Source organism: Temnothorax americanus, unplaced genomic scaffold, assembly GCF_048541705.1.
Source record: "Temnothorax americanus isolate GAGA-0224 unplaced genomic scaffold, ASM4854170v1 Scaffold24, whole genome shotgun sequence".
Taxonomy (NCBI): domain Eukaryota; kingdom Metazoa; phylum Arthropoda; class Insecta; order Hymenoptera; family Formicidae; genus Temnothorax; species Temnothorax americanus.
Genome location: NW_027509381.1, coordinates 807,225 through 824,604, shown reverse-complemented (window position 1 = coordinate 824,604; position 17,380 = coordinate 807,225). Strand labels below are relative to the sequence as shown.

Here is a 17,380-nt window from a genome sequence, read left to right as displayed (position 1 = left end):
TAATTTTTTGAGATTCGGCCAATTATTTCCTGAAAAATTGAAAAAAATTAGAAAAACCGGTTTCCAGACAATCAGTAACAAAAAACTATACACCCTATAGCACTCTCCGGGAAATTCTACCCCTATTTCATATACGTTTGGTAAAAATTCGGTCCATTGGTTTCCGAGATCATAGCAGACAAAAAAATGCAAACCTTGTTGCTTTATATAATAATAGTATAGATTAATAAAATAAAATATTTATTAATATAGTTAATAAAATAAAACGTTTTTTTAAGATACTTTTTTCTATACAAACATAATTTTGTAAAAGTGTAAGCTATAATAATAACATAAAGAAAATTTTATTTTAATTTAAAAAAAAATTCCTCTCTGTTATGTTCATAGTTATATTATTTGATTTGCTTGTAAGAAAAGAGGAATGCTCATATTGAGGGATTTGTACATACAAGTACATTGATGATCTTCACTTCTTAATGAGCGCCAATTTTATTTTTGTTAGTGCCTTTATAAGTATCGACATCTGTTAACGAGTATTATAATAAAATCGCACAGTATCATAAAAGCACGCTGAATTATATATTAATTTGATACTAAATTAGTTTAAAATGGAAAGTAAGCGGAAAGCGGAAAGTGAAAGAACCAACCTTATAATAAACGAGGCGCGATTTCACTCATGTGTACAATATGTACATACATACACCGCGGAACACTGAAACGGATATGTATCTCATGCATTCTTATTAATCCACAAAAAATAAAGACATAATCACTAATTGAAGAAGATTCTCTGTACTAAGAATAATAAGAGATTACACAACAAAAACTACGAGAAAAGATTTTAAAGCAATATAAATTACGTTTATATATTTTTAAATTATTAAAAGTAGAGACGGGGAGAAATAATATTCTTTGATTTGTGTATGGTTCTACAGGTACTCTCTAGTCAGTCGAGAGATGAAGAGAAAATCTTCAAATTCATCAATTCTAAGTATTCATAAAATATTTTCATGAATTTTGATGATGTTAGAGCTTATATCATACCCATATTAGTCGAAGCGAAGAATAATGAAAAATATCGTGTAAGTGCTCCTTTGACTTCGGCTTCTTATACATGCAAGAAAATATGGTAACGTCACGAACTTGAGTTTCGCTGTTCTGATGAGCGTGGTCCTTTCTATTCTAGTCAGTGACTGCGTTTACTTTTATTTTACAATGACTCCTCCAAGCCCGACCAATTCATGGAGAAATATGGATAGAGTCTTGCGTGGTGTCAAAAGAGGAAAATTCGCTAAAAAGAAAGTTGTTCTTCGAATGGAAAATGCCCACAAATCATTGACAGATAAAAGGTTATGTGAGGTGCAGTCGCTGCGACGTTGTTAATTCTCCCTTGTTACTCGAAGCACGCTACGTGAATTGTGATATGGCCTGTTTCAAAAGCCAATATCACAAAATTTTACACGATAACCTTTGTTTTTCTCAATATTTCTGAAAAGCTTAGATTAAGATCTATAAGAGTTCCGTTTTTTGAATCTTTGGTAGGCCGCTTTCGTATAATTAATATCTCGTTTCCTGTCTCCGGGAACCCTTTTGCCATAAGAGCTTATGTTAAAACTGTGATTTCAAAATTCATTTTTGCAAATTTTTACACGATAACCGATGCTAAGATTTTTTTGGCACTTTTCTCGCATCTCACTTTATACGTCCATGAAGTTTTTTTCCAATTGTTAGATACATCTATTATCTGTAGAACCTTCTTAAATATTTACAAACAGTTTCAATAAATGGGAGAATAGAGTTATTTCTTAAGAAGTTATCGCACTTAGAAATATTGATTATGACACTGTAAAAGATTACGTAAGCTGCAAAAAAGTTTATAATGTATTGTGTCTTTGATTGATTGCGTATGTAAAGTTCTATGCATAAAACGTTTTATGTAATTATAGACTAGAGAATCGATCACTTAACCGTGATGACAATCCGCGTAATAAGTGTAGTAAGCAAATATTTCAAATAAGAATAAGAAAACGAATAAGAGAATATATACTTCGCAGTCGCTTTTTTGAAGAGTCATGCAATTTGTGCAACTTAAATTGTTGCGGTAAATCGATTTCACTCGAAAGTAAAAAAAGAAAGTTATCTCATCGGAACAATGTTCTTTATGAGCATATTATTCCTTTCATTTATATTTTAATTTTTCCTACTTCCTGATATTTTGTTGCCGTGATATTCGACGAAGAATAAAAGCAACTCATCTATATACTTTCATTATTTGGAGAATAATGCGTCGATTTCCCTTTGAAGGAGAAATCTTGTTGGTAAGTTTCCGGGTTTGCTTCTTTTTTTCAAGTGCATTTCGACACTTTCGAACTAGATATTTCGAAGTGACCACGCTCGAGGAAGGCAATTCCGTCTACCCGCGAACCGAAGCGTGAACGTCGAAATTTGCGAACAGAAAGCTCGAGGAAAATTACGTTCATGACAATGCGCGTGCGAGACCGCACGTGAGAGTTCGTGTGAAACCACTCAAGTGCGAATGATTTCAAGTGAAGTGAAGTGTGGTGCACCCAGGAACTGTTTTTAGGAAAACAGGTCCACCGTTGTTGTTCAACATTCATACACGGTTCACTGACTATTTCGATTTGGTCTCCATTTATAAGGCTGGCTGTAAAAGAGGCTTTATATCACACGTGCGTCGAAAATGGCCCATTCCGTGCGCGCCATCTGTACGCGAAATAGCTAATTCCATGCATGAAAAATTTCTTCCATGCATGAGAAATGTTATTCCCGCACGACTCATTGCCAACACTTTCCTTATTTTCCCCACTCATTCTGTGTCTTTTCCACTAGAGTCCTCTTATTTCTGACATGTTGTTAACGACATCTCGCGGCGCACTACGCGAAACACTACACGTGTTTCCGTGCGCCGCGAGATGTCGTTAAGATTCTTCAACTTCAATGCTACGCGAATTACCACAGCGATACTCAAACATAACCTTCCTTGACACGAGTGACACGTACCTTTTAAAGTCATTGTGAGCATACACAGTAAAGTGAACATACACATAAATTCGAAAATGAGTAACATCATACCAGAAACGCCAGAAACCGAGACCGACGGCCAACTAACACCTCAAGAAATAACACAAACTGCAAGAAACGCGATAGAAAATCTATTACCTTCAAAATCCAAAGACAAATATACAAATACATATTCTAATATATATAATATATGTATGGAATATATAGTATATATATATATATATATATATATATATATATAATATATGGAATATATAAATAAATATAAAATGTTAAAATGTAAAAAAATATAAATTAATTTTGTTTTTATGTCTTTCAAAAAACGTACAAAACTTTCTTTTTTTTGCAGGATATATTAATCATGACCGATACTGTAATAAACATTGCTTTTATCATAGGCTCCGCCTCTCCCCCCCCCCCGCGCCCCCCTCTCCGCCTGCGCCCAATTTTTTGACTCGGAGGGTTTCGCCCCCCCTCGTTGGGAAACGTATCCCCCCGCAAGTCCTTCTTGAAGGGCTCGGAGGGGCTTCGCCCCTCCTCGCCCCCCGTAAGTCCTTTTTTAAACTTTAAACGCACTTGTGATATAAAACTCGCCTTCGGCTCGTGCGTCCACTCCGCACTCGTGTCCAATTCTCAACTTCCCGCACTTGTTACACAAATAACTATTTAGTCACCGCACGGCTGCAGTTTCAGAAGAGTCAAGCGCACATTTCGCGCATATACATATATACATAGAGTGAACATGACCAAGCTCGGAATACGCGTGGGTGTCGAATCTGGGTGTGAATTTGTTATGTGATGTTTGTTCGTCTCATCATGCGAGAAAATGAGACTTGCAGGCGTACGCTTTACAAAGCGACAATTCATCTTCACTTTTCCTTTCAGTGATCCTTAATGCGCAAATGCTAATGCACGATAATTAAAGTTACTTTGCTTAAAAAAAAAAAAAAAAAAAAAAACAGATAAAATCTACTTTAACCAATCTGCAATTTATAACAAGTTTTGTGTGTAACATTAAAATATTTAATTATTATAGTTTTAAAAAATCTTATAAGTTTTAATTGGATGCAATTATAGGTAAGGAACTAAGTTTCGTAATTTTTAGTTTTGTATATATATATATAGAGGAAAGACCCCTATCATGAGACAGGATCCTAATATGAGATTGCGGGTTTTTTACATGGTGGGATCAAAAAATGAGCCTATATATAAGGCCTTTTAGCTTAAAATATCTCATATTAGGATCCTGTCTCATAATAGGGGTCTTTCCTCTATATATTGCAAAGTAAGCATGAAAGAAAAATAAAAGATTTTCTAAAAACGTATATAACACATGGAGTTGTATTTGGGAAAGATTATAGTTCAGTCATTATACATATTTGAGATAACGTTGGCTCAAAATTTTATTTCGTCAAATTTGCTCTAATGGAAAAGTAAGTTTTGGAGTTGGTTCCGCATTGCAGAACTGCGTCCAATTATATCTCATTAATGAGATATTTGTTCTATATATAGATATTTGTTACATTTGAAATTTCTTTTGTTTTAAAATAATCAAAGATTCGAGGCTTTGATGGAAGGTACACATTTTTTCAAACAAAAATTGTGTCAAACCGTATTAAATGTATAAAATAAGAAGATACTTACTGCTGTATTATTTTGCAAAATAATAAGTCTTTATTTTAAATTCGCATTAAAAAATCATTATTATTTATGAAATTACGTACTCGTAAAGTACCTTTGTATGCCAAATTACTATTTCGTAATAAAGTATAAATTCTATAGGATCCCTGATTTTTATCTCCGCATTGTTTTCTAACAATAGACTTATTATATTAATTAATCTAAAACCAATGTTTTCTTTAAAACAATATTTATTTTACAAGTTGATAAGAAAAAGAAAGAGAGAAAAACTTGCAATTAAAAAATAATACAGCAGTAATGAGATACTCTCTATATAGAAAAATACAAGGAACACATTTTTTCAATAATTTTAATTAATTCCTAATTAGCTTAATTACTCAATATTTGTAAAAAAAAAGATAACGTGATAAAAAGAACAGGAAAAAAGAAAACTGCAAGAAAACGTTGCATCTGTGCCTGAATTTACCCCCCCTTACTGTCGACAAAGACGTAGTTCTACGTCAAAAATTGATACATTAATTTCCATGCTTATATCTATATTATTTCAAAGATTGCCAATAAAATTTCTTCTTATTAATAGACTTTTACTTAATAATTGCAATTTTACGATACGTCTACTTTGATCATTATCACTTCCATTTTATTCCCTGGTTTCCCGATAAAATCACAGTAAATATGATTAACAGATACTTTCTCCAATCGTGCAAAAGATAAGGTCTGTGATTTATTTCCGATCTGATCAAGAATTAAACTATAAGTTGTATATATACGTTAGTTTTTGACGCTTAGAAAAACTAGCGGATAATTTTTAAATTCTTCAAAACAAAACTTGTATGGCATCTTACGCAACATTTTTCTGTTTTAGGCTCTACTTTTGCTGGATATCACAATGCGTGCTTTAGTATCGGCGATGCCGTATCCTGACGGGCATCACCACAAACAGTAATTTTCTCCTTTTTGAATTATTGCTCTTATATTCTTTTTAGATAAAGGAAAGATAATAGCGACTTTTTTTCCACTAAATATACATTTGTGACACAGCAAGAATATTTGCAGAAACTTGCTTTTTTAGCACGCACTTCATCATCCACGTGCCGCATCATATTTACATGCATCATCATACACATGTAAAGAAGATTTATTATACATACCGGTTAAAGTTAAATCTCACGATGATCACCATCACGATGAGCATCATCACGAAAAAGATGGCTGGTAATATAATATAATATAATATAATATAATATAAATTATTTCGTCTCACGACTTCCTCGTGATTAAAGAACTTGTCACGGCAGAGTTATTTAATCATAAATCGATTGATGATATCTGACGACGACTTGTTTGTTATTGTTTCACACTGTTAATTATGCAAAATAAACCATATTTATAGATTAATGACTACTTCTTAATCCAATAATTTTTTCGTGGCTTCTGCGAATTTGGATAAGTGATTATCATTTATTTTAATGTCTTTAAAAAAATAAAATATAGTTTTTTATTAAATCATATACATGTTCATAACTTAATAAAAAATGATAATGATTAGCAATTAATTTCTATCTATAAGATTCTTAAATGTGGAATTTTCAAAAGCAGTTATTTAACAAAAACAAAAGAAATGAATAAATGTACGTTCAAAATATCTTCCTTTTTATCAAACGTTTATTATATATAAAAATAATGATGAGAGAATGTAACGTGATGTAAAGTATGTACAAGTATCTTCGTTCTGAATACACACGCATGCATACGGAGTATTTTTCTTATGCTAAGTCCTTAAATGCTGCTCTCGGTGGCGCGAGTGATGTTTGTACTTGATTGGTATCGTCCACTTTTGTATTCCACGAGGAAACTTCTTATCAATGGATCCGTAATGAGGAATGCATTTTATTAGCTTTTACTTACTCGAGCTCCACCTTGTACGATAATCTGGAAAGCCAGTCTACAAGTCGAGTACACGATAAATCAATTTGCAAGTTAGAGTAATTATACAAAAAGAAAAATAAAATATTAAAAAATAAAAATAACTTGTAGACATTTTCTGCTGTTATAGTTTCAATCAGAAAAAAGATTTATCCTACTTGAAGTATATAAAATTTATCCTTCTCTTTTTCGAGAATATATTAAAAAATATTTAAGAAATTTAAGATCATGAAAATTTTAATGTATATTTAAAAATATGTCTTTTTCGCGAGATTCAATATATAATTTTAATATATTAATTAGATTTCTATTCAAGTTACAAATAAACAGTACAAACCTAACATAATTAAAACTGAAGATAAAGTATTCCGTTTTAAAGCCAGCCATGGCTTAACTTCTCCTCATGTATGGGTATGTGTACAGGGACGTGAACCTTCTGTATGACTGGGACAGGTACGGCTACTTTTTCGACATGGTGTACAGGTACCGGGACCGCTACCTTCTCGACATGATGCACCGGATACGGAACAGGAACGGGGACCTTCTCGACGTGATGTACCGGCACGTGTATCTTCTTCGTGTGATGATGATGGATCGTGTGCACCTTGTAGGGCACGTGGATAATATGATGTTCACTGAAGTCATACAATCATTTTCAATGTCATACAGTATTTAATTCTGCCTTACCCATTATTTTATAATTATTTATTGTTATATAATAAATAATTAAAATAATAATTATGCTATATAATAACCATAATACTGTACTATATAAAACTATAAAACTATAAAACTATACTGTATAATAACTATATAATTACATTATAAATAATTAAAATAATGAGAAATTTTAGAAAAAAACTGTAACTGTAAATGTTACTGAAGCTTCTAGTTCGATCAGACAAAATTTAAGTAACTGTCGAAGCGCTACTTACTGATGATGACCCGGCAGCGGCGATGCCAAAGCCACGGCCATTATTCCGAACACGAGCAACTGCAACACGAGAGGTGTGTGATCGCGGTTTGTTTGTAATATCGAAAGTGCATCGCGTATCAGAGAGGTCATTTAAATGCACAGCGTTTTTTTGAATCGTTTCATCACTCCTGCCGTCTCTTTTCTGGATGACGGCGATACAAAAGCATCAGCTGCTAAGCAGCGATGATCATCGTTTATTTAGATATTCAAATTTAAGTATCCAGTCAATAAAGTCAATCTTTTTTCTTTCTATTTCTTTCGAGGATTTTAATGCTAAGAGAAGTTCGCCGTTCACTGTTACTTGAACATGATTTCTGATATACCACTATTTTAAAAAATGCATTGAAGAATGATTAATAAGTAAAAAAATGCTTTCGATGATTATTTTATTTTATTAAATATTGGCGGAAGCAATTACAGCTCCGCAAAAACAATCAATGAATTCTATATCGCCGTTAAGTGTTTTTATATAGTAAGATAAAAAAAGCATTAAAAAATGTTACTTATATCTGTCCTAGTTAAAGTTGCACTTGAATTTGAAAAGTATGACTTAATTATACCAGATCATGAGATTTGGATATCGAGAAATCTCTCAAGACTTTTATTCTTGAAAATCATTTTGCAATTACAAAATTTGTGCACATTTTGCAAAATTGACGAAAAATAGTAAAATACACACTTAAATACGACTTAGTTAAAATCACTGACGATCACAAAAATCAACGACGAACATCGGAAGCCGAAATTACGTGCGATGAAAATAATACGTTCTATTATAGTAAATCACTCACAGCGATGGTGTGGGAGCGCATCTTCGACTCTGTCTGTCTTAATCGATTGATAGTTAGGTACTCCGTGAAAATTCGCGGCGGACGACGGCTGTGCGTGCTCTGCGCTGTTTGCGAACTGTGTTGCCGATACGATTCTGTGTTTTGACCGTCGGGGATGTCCGCTTATAAAGGACGGACACGGCGATGGCCAAAACCACCCGGTGAAATTGCACGGGGTGGGAGAGCAAAGTTGCTCGGGATCCTAGGGGGTTACGTAAAAGCAAGGAAACGCGAAGCCCCGCGTTACGTTCGCATTTCGGAGCTGCGTAACTTTCCGATGTGCGTATGGCGCGCGGCGTGCGTTGAAGCCGCGCCTCTCCGATCGAGTAGCGCGCGAGAACGCACGGTCGGGCGTGTGCATGCGTGCGCGGTCGGATTTCGCGCGATAACAAGCAGTAAGCACATTCGTACGTAATTCGGGCAATTTCCTTTTTGCTATCATTCGTGAATCGTCAAGGCTTCTTGGCGATATGAAGAGGGAAGAGCGCGTCTTGTCAAAACTAATTTCCGTGGAAAAGTGTGAACGCGACGATTGTGTGACTCAATAACAATGTCATTATTCGGCTCAATATATTGCAAAATGATCTTTTGTTGAACATTTTAGTGCAAAAATCTTATATCTTTTATTGTAACGAGATAGTAAATTACAAATTGCTTGCTGAGTGAAAATGTTACTTTATTAGATACATTGTAATTAATATTTTGCATTATATAGTATTATTATTATTTCATTATTTAATCACTTTTCTTTACTGCACACATCGCAATTTCGTATTTAAATTAATTATTATGATATAATAAAGATACGCACGCGTGTATATGTGAAAGAAATGCTTCCGCGAGAGTGAAGAAAGAAGTGAGAGTGCGCACACACACACACACACACACAGAAACCCAAAAACATAAATTTTATCGTTAGCTTAAGTAAGTTAATGAATTATGCGGGAGTTACGTTGTAAAAATGTCAGGAAATCTGTGTTACGTCACGTGAAGCGAAACAAATTGGTCTCCAGAATACTTCCATTGGGTGGTTTTTTTCTTCTTTTTCTTAAATTAACGCACAATAAATAGAAATTTGTTGCAACGGAGATACTTTTACCGCTGATTCTATAGAAATATTTTCATTCGTAAACGCCTTTGACTTTGCACCAATAAATTGTACTGATTTCACTCGCGGCGTTGCGTCGTCGCCGGAACAGCTTCTGGTTTCGGAGAGAAACTTAAGTCAAATCCCCGTAAAAGGTCAAAGTTCTGCGGAATGTAAATTTATTATTCAAGTGTGACATGATGTCGCCGATCATGTCGCGCCGGACGTATACATAATCGTCCTAGTCACGAATGATATAATGAGCGACTTTTAATTCAAATATGCGCGCGGAATTTTGAAGGAAGTTAGCTCGCGCCCGTAATTGGTCGTCACTAATTGTAAATACCAAGCCGATTATTAGATTAGCGAAAGTTCACAAACGAACACAAACACGACGATAAATATCGTTGTTGATCTAACGCGTATACATGAACGGTACCCTGCAATGCAATAATTTCCTTCCGCAACTTATATATGTATTTATATATTTTTTGCTGCGTGCATAGTCCTTTACTTCAATGAATGCGTTAATTAACGCGTAAAGTATGGCCTAATATGCAGACTTCAATTGGGAATGGATAAAAGGTATAATTACGAAATTGTGGATTATAATACCTATCTCGAATGACAGTAAGCGTGCGGTTTGCTTTGCAGTTTTGGACTTCTTTTCAGACGCATGGTTGCATGTATCTTATATCGGGGTATCGTATATATCGTATATCAATTGCATATAAAATTACCGGCAAGAATGCCGGTACTTTTGCATTCAGATCGATTACGAGACTCTCCAAACAAACGATTCAGTGTTAAGACCAAGGTAACGATCGAGACCGTGTTGTACATATTACATGTTTCACTGCAAATTATGTCCTCTTTTCCTCTTTTTTTTCGATCGCGTATCGGAGGACCCACCGGTGTAACAGGAAGTGGTGCAAGCTGCATACTTAAAATATCCATCATACAGGGAGAAAGCGTTTCGTAACCCTCTTACACAAACCTTTCATGTATCAGAGCAGGTAACCGCGCGATCAAAAAGAAGAAAGAGCGGAAAAAAAGAAATGTAAATAAAAAAGCAATCATTTGTACCGATAAACTCACCAATACATGCATATCCGGTATCCCGGATTGCGTAAGAACAATAAACGCGTTTATGCCGAGCGATTTTTACCTCGCTTTGTGCGCGCGTTAATATGAGTTCTTTATGCGTCTTGACCGGCAATATATAGAACACACTTCGAAGAACGTGACATAGTACACATTATTTAATAAAAACTTTTTATGATGTAATACTTGGAATATCTCGAGAATAAATGCTACAATTTTACGCGCGAAATAATTACTTGACCAAATTTCAATCTCTTACGAAAATTTTTCTTTCAAAACGCTTTAACAAAAAAAATTAACATTTTATTATATTTTATAATAGCGTCCCACTTTTATCGTACAATATTTTAACAGTGTATTTTTAAGACTCTAGCCAGACAGCACTAAGTCCAAAATTAAGACTTAAGATATCTTTAAAACGCCTTATGCCCCGATGGACATGCGTGCTGTGTCTAAATTGGAGTCGAAAATTCTAATACAAAAATATCATGACATTATAGTTCTCGAATTGTAAGTCGAGTATTAATTAACATTACAGCAAACCGCTGATATCAATAAATTAATTAATAGCAAATGTTAATTCTGTTACGAAAAACTTAAATTTTTTAAAAAAAATTTTTAATCAAGAATAATCGTGATCATCTAAGATCGTAATTATATTGTAAAGATTGTAAAGCAAAATGAAAGCGGACAAATACTATGAATAAACATCTTGCATTGAAGTGCAAACGGCGTCGTTTATCGCAACTGAAATTAACGTGAAACGCGCGCGCAGCAGCGTTTATGTGAAATAAAACATCCAATATAAGTTTATTCAGCAGTTAAATACTTCCTAGAAAGATAACAAATTGATTATGAATAACGCAAGCAATGCTCGATGTTTACCGCACAACATAGGGGAGATCGAGGCGAAGTCGCCACCGGGGCGGAGTCGTCATTGCAATTATCTCGAAATCTGTATGTTGTGTGAACTCGCCATTAAATTTAGTGCTTACGTGACCAACAGAGTTTAGTGAGGTTATCTGCCATGTTGTGATTCTTATCGAGGCAAACGTGTTTTCGGAGGTCAAAAGTAAAATTTTTTGCGCGTCGAAAATTTGTAATATCTTAAATATTATTGTGTCTCCGAATCTCAAATTAAGCAATTCTAAAGAGTAATGCATGCTGAACACGAATCCAGTGAAGTTTTTTTTATTTTCATTGATTTCAAATATTTTATGAGCGACCAAACTTGAAACTTGTGCCCGGGGCGAAGTCGTATCAAGCCATATCATGGAGACTTCGGGCAAAAATCTGCAAAAGAAGCAGCAGTGGTCGGATTCCGGCGAGGACTTGGATAATATGTGCTGCATGTGCTCAGATATGACTGCAGAATAGAGCTGACGAGGAACGTGCGAGCGCGTAGGGCACATAATTAATTAAGTGTGTGCGCTTTTCTTGTAATTATTTTCCGCCATCGTGTTTTAATGTGTTTCCACTTTTCTATTAAAAAAATAAATTAATAAAATGTATCCTATCATTTTTCATGATCGGAATTATGAATTTTTATTTAAAATTTAGTCCGAGAATGGAGTGACGACTCCGCCCCGGCAATGCAATTTCAATTTTTGCACCTTTGTCGTTTTCACTCTATACCAGTTGAACAAAGCGACATAGACCAAAAATGTCCGTATAAATTTTGTAGCCAAGGGTTAATTCACTCCTTTACAACGGTATACCACATTTTACTAAAATTATTTGTTTTGTGTTGTTAAAAATCGGCACCGAAAAAGTAGTGACGACTTCGCCCCGGTCTCCCCTACTGTAAATATGCACAGTTTGACTTTTGTCGTTCGCACAATATTATAGATTCGAGTGAGAAGTGAGCCCGCAGCGGGGTGAGCCCGCCGAGCCCGCGTTCCGTGTGACACGTCATTATCCTTCGAGACGCGTTCGCGGCCGGGAGAAAATTGTAATCTTTAACTGCGAAGCAACGGAAAGCCGTAACATATTGGTCGTCTATTTATTAATAAATATTTCTCGCGGAATTTATGCATTTATACTAGTACATACATTACATGCACGTATAATATCTCGATAATACGTTTTCGGATAGTCCATGGCATCGTGTTAATTAGCCGCTAACTCACGTTGTACCGGGGTGAAGTTGCTTTCTTTCCAAATCTTTCGATGCTGAGTCGAATGGCGTTTAATTAGTGAGTATAATTGCGATTAACCTTCGTATTTATTCATCGTGTAGCGTAGATTCGTATAGTTGGCAATTCGTTGAAACGCGTATCTCGCGAGATTAATTTATTTAATTGTATTTTCGGATATATATATATATATATATATATATATATATATATATATATTACATTCCGCGAACATTTATTTTTAATTTCAATTAATATATTTTTGTTCAGTTATGTAATGATACGAGATATCAGTGGCCTTAAAACTCACGCGTATACTATCCGTAAAGGTCAAATTAGCATTAGCAGTAAAATTTCGAAGTAGCAGGTAAAAGGATTAGCTATATGTCGTGTCGTCGTGGTGGGTGTGGTGCGTGAAATTGGCCGCGCCATTTTCAAATTTCCTCCATCGTTTGCCTCTTGCGCAAATATGAGTCACGGATGTCGGGCGAATTGTAACTTGCGGTCCTATATATTTTTTCGCGTTATCATGTCTTGCGTTATCTGTGTGTTGTTCTGCTGTGATGTAATAATAAAATGCGTGTTGTGTCCGATTGACGTCAGGAGTGCTGTTCAAAGCGTGCCGCGCGATTGTCTTGTTCCGATAATTAGTGCGTGTTCGTGGTTAACCAGCTGTTTACGCGAGTGATCTCGTCGTGTGAGTAAAAGTGCCAAAAATTAAGATGCGGTAACGATGAAATGAAGGTGGAGAAGGCCGAGAAAGTGTCGGGTGGCATCATATATGCAGCTAAAGACGGTGAGTGATTCGTTATTTGTTATTTATTGCTTGCAAAACTGGTCGTTAATTTTAATGTGCGCGATAACGGGTCTGTGAATTATTATAATATACGATTATAATATCTCAGACAGTACGCATAAAGACATCTTTAAGACGTCTTACGTTATCTCAATTTTGAACATGATGATACTGTCTGGGATCATTCGTCTATTATCTTAAAATGGACAGATTTACTGAAATATATATTTAACAAAAAAAAATAAAATAAAATAAAAATAAAAAAAAGATTAACTCGAAGTTCATCAGACGTCCTTGAAATTAAAGTTGTAGGACGCTTATATAAATTTTTGTAATTCGTAAACTTATTTGGTGATTAGAAATAGCGTAAGTAGGGAAAGAGAAAGCTCCGGACTCCGGACGTTATAACTTAACCACATCATGTCTGAATCCCGGTATTTTTTGCGCCGCGACAATTACCGTCTTTGCGCGGGGCCCGGCCGTTCCGTGAAAGTAATAGACGCGATTGATTTTGAAAGAAATGACGGTCAGTCAGTTCGCGATGGGAGAAAATGGACAAGCACGATCGATGAAAGTCCAACGTTGGAACGCGTCCAACTGATCTGACCAAAGACGACTGGCATGCGGTAATCGCGAAGAACGCGTAATTGATCGACGAGAGGTGATCTGTGGCTGCTGCATGCCTTTTCTGGAACGAGTGATTATATAAGAGTGGTTCCGTTGCGGAAGGGAAACGCTATCGTCCGTGCAAAATTATTGCAAGCGTATATAAGGATTACGCTCGGCGAGTAATCTTTCCCCCTTTTTTTCTTCTTTACGTAACCACCTGTAATGCGAAACCAAAGCGATATAACGTCGGGTAATTATTTGATTATATATACGTGGCTTGTACTTTCCGAACTTACATTATGCGATAGAAATGATAATCATTTATGAATATTTCATGATGAGGTAATATTTGTTCAAAAGAAATTATTCTTTTGAGAAGACTGTCAGCTTTTTGATTGTCGAGCTACCTATTCTTCAATTGAAATGTATCTACAAATTTCTTTTTATGTATTGCTCATGTACATACTAGGTTTATTGAATAGTCAAATTACTTTAATCGTTTTTGTTTTAATTACTACAGTTAATAAGCGCTGAAACTTTATTATATAAAAAGAATGGAGTATACAGTATTACACAATGTAGGGAAATAAATCAGAATTTTCAGAATTTCACTGGATAATGTATCAGTAACAATTTTCATTCTCATAAAAATTAATCAAGCCGGCATAAAAATGTTATCAACTGGTTCTTAAAGTTTTCTTGATTCATTACTATTTATAAGGTCATTACCTAAGTTCAGAAATCTATTTTTATACATATACAATAGGGGTATTCAAATAAGTTAAAGTTTAACGGTTTGACAGGTTATGTCGGGTTAAAGTCGAGTAAAAAGTTAATTAATTAACTTTGAGCGCGCTACTCTTTAAGGTTATGCAAAATACATAAGTGACTCATTAACCTATCACGTTAATTTTTGGGTTAAAAGTTTAAAAATTAACTTTTTATCCGACTTTAACCCGACATAACCTGTCAAACCGTTAAACTTTAACTTATTTGAATACCCCTAATATTCTTTTATTTGCAATCACTTATACAGCCAACAGACATTAAAGTATAAATACGTGTATCTTACCAAAAGAGAAACCTTAAGGTCTATCATTCATACTTGCTCCGATATACGCTTGCATTCATTATGCATTCATTAAGAACATTGTGTCTCATAATTGCATAAAAATAAATGCTCAGTTCATTAGATTTGCACTATCAGCAATCAAATTTGCGTCATTGAAGATTGCATATTTTATTATATAGATTTCGTTAAAGGTATCATAAATACGTCCGGCAATTATTTCTTCTTTTTGAGCTTTGTGATAACTTCGAACTGTGGTTTCTGCCAGTCCAATGGTTTGCGGCGGTACATAGGCCACGGAGGTACAGTGATTAACGCCGCCATGACAAACCCAGCTCCCAGAATATAGATTGTCTGCGAAAATTGTTGAATGATATATCCCCAGACTAGGCCAACCGCCTGTAAGAATACACAATTACTGTACCGCAATTATCAATGAGTATTTTCAAAATTTCGAGATAAATGTAGCTTACTCCAAATAACGTTATTATGATCCGTGACAGTTTCTCAGCTCTGGCTTGGCCGTCATAATCCTAAAACAAATGACACGGGTAAAAAGGAATGTACAAGATTTCGCGAAGAGTGTAGAAATAACGCATAGGAGTTTATAAATAACTGGAGTACATATACTCTTTAAAAGTCAAACAGTGAAATATCATTCAAAACGAGTGACATGCAAGGTGTAATGAAAAGTAAAAATTAAACTTATGCACTTCAAGTGATTCGCCACTCTAAGAAAGAGTAAAATTGAGATTTATAAATTGGAATAAAATCGCATTCCATTTGAATGCAGCAGATCAGTGTTCATATAGGAGTGAATTATGTCACTCTACAATTTTGTATGGAAACTTTCACTCTGTTAAGCGTCGTCTACAATGGCAGCAGGAGTACGCAGTAAGACGTAAGCAGCAAGCTATTGACCAACCACGGTCAATTATTCTTGAATTGTAAAAATCCCATAGTCAATAAGTTACTGCTTACGTCTTACACTGTATACTCCTGCTGCCATTGTAGACGACGCTTTAGAGTCACTTATCAGTCAATCTTTAGTGATTCATTATAACTTTCGAGTGAGATCGTATCACTCCGATAGAGTAACCGCTCTAAAAATTTGAGTGAAAAATTCACTCCTACCTTATGAGTGCCCGCATTTACTCAAATTCGAATAACAACCCCCTCTTTTTGGAGTGACTATTGCATCACTCTAATGTATTAATAAGTGGCGAAACCGCTCTATGAGATTTAGAGAGTACAATTAAAACATTCAGTTAAAGATTTACAATGTAACTTATTTACAATAAAAATTATTTCGACGAAGCGCCGATTAGTTGACATACGGTGCCTCGATGATCTTAACCTCGCAAATAACGAATGCACGTCGGACTTGTCGCGGATAGCCGTTTCGGCGTGATCGTTCGAGAATCTCATTACTTACCATGTGCGTTGGGATCGATTTGAAGTATTGCATCCACGCATTCATTGTGAACAAATATACGGACGTAGCGGTGGAGGACTGAGACGCTCCCTTCAACTGCTTTGATCAGTTCGTTCGATCTTCGATTCGAGTGATTCGAGACTTCGGTCGACTCGGGACAGTCGGGACTCGGGACGTGGTCGACGTGGATGCACGTGATACGTGATGATAGGGTGTTGACGTCGTCGATTGCGCAGATGCGGCGCGCACGTGCAGCGCGAATTTTAAAATTGATCCTAAACGGACTGTCAACTCGTTTAGAAGCGCGATGTATGGTTTTTTACGTTGCATCCGCCTCGAATGATGTAGCTGAGATTGCGCGTGTAAACGTGTAACTATGTTAAAATTTGATTGATTTCGTCAATATAATGTTTAACATACCTAAATTTATTGATGTAATTTCTATGACACTCTGAATTGTTTTGTACACGTATTACGAGTCTTATGTCACTGTTATTAAATATTAAAGGATGAAATTTAAAAACCAACACATCAAGTTAAATAACATTTTGTTATTTTTAACTACCATGTGTGTCAAAATTTATTATTTTAATACAAAATAGTATTATTTTAACTTTAATGGTTTAGTTAAATTAACATATTGTTTTAAATTATAACGACATATATTGATTAAGAGCAGTGGCGATCTATAGGAATGATTAAAAATGATTCAAATTGGGTATAATTATTT

At 35.0% G+C, this 17,380-nt stretch overlaps 3 protein-coding genes across 7 annotated transcripts in view; 1 reads left to right on the top strand and 2 right to left on the bottom strand.

Moving 5' to 3' along the window:
* Window positions 1-6,328: 6,328 nt before the first annotated feature.
* LOC143898665 (uncharacterized) lies at window positions 6,329-10,987 on the bottom strand. Of its 3 annotated transcripts, XM_077408293.1 has the most exons (4): window positions 8,377-10,987; window positions 7,545-7,603; window positions 6,947-7,244; window positions 6,329-6,615 (listed from the first exon to the last, which is right to left on the bottom strand). In XM_077408293.1, exons 1-3 carry the CDS (start codon window positions 8,395-8,397, stop codon window positions 6,983-6,985), a joined length of 342 nt encoding a protein of 113 aa, XP_077264419.1. In that variant the 5' UTR covers window positions 8,398-10,987; the 3' UTR covers window positions 6,329-6,615; window positions 6,947-6,982. The 3 variants fall into 3 exon arrangements, with proteins under 3 accessions (XP_077264419.1, XP_077264418.1, XP_077264417.1); XM_077408292.1 differs by lacking the exon at window positions 8,377-10,987 and having other exon boundaries at window positions 6,329-6,628; window positions 7,545-8,302; XM_077408291.1 differs by lacking the exon at window positions 8,377-10,987 and having other exon boundaries at window positions 7,545-8,297.
* Window positions 10,988-11,200: 213 nt separating this feature from the next.
* The window catches only part of LOC143898842 (uncharacterized), a 95,213-nt gene continuing 89,033 nt past the window's right edge, over window positions 11,201-17,380 (top strand). Inside the window, exons 1-2 of one of the 3 annotated variants that reach the window (XM_077408610.1) lie at window positions 11,201-12,801; window positions 13,345-13,537. The gene's annotated coding sequence lies outside the window, so the exon portion shown is untranslated. Of the gene's footprint in view, window positions 12,802-12,867; window positions 13,538-13,806; window positions 14,397-17,380 lie in introns of those variants that run through there. The other 2 variants (XM_077408608.1, XM_077408611.1) reach the window with 2 other exon arrangements.
* Window positions 14,753-16,809, bottom strand: Spase12 (Signal peptidase complex subunit Spase12). The gene is made up of 3 exons (XM_077408621.1): window positions 16,651-16,809; window positions 15,689-15,748; window positions 14,753-15,614 (listed from the first exon to the last, which is right to left on the bottom strand). The coding sequence occupies exons 1-3, from the start codon at window positions 16,693-16,695 to the stop codon at window positions 15,432-15,434; spliced, it is 288 nt and encodes a 95-aa protein (XP_077264747.1). The 5' UTR covers window positions 16,696-16,809; the 3' UTR covers window positions 14,753-15,431.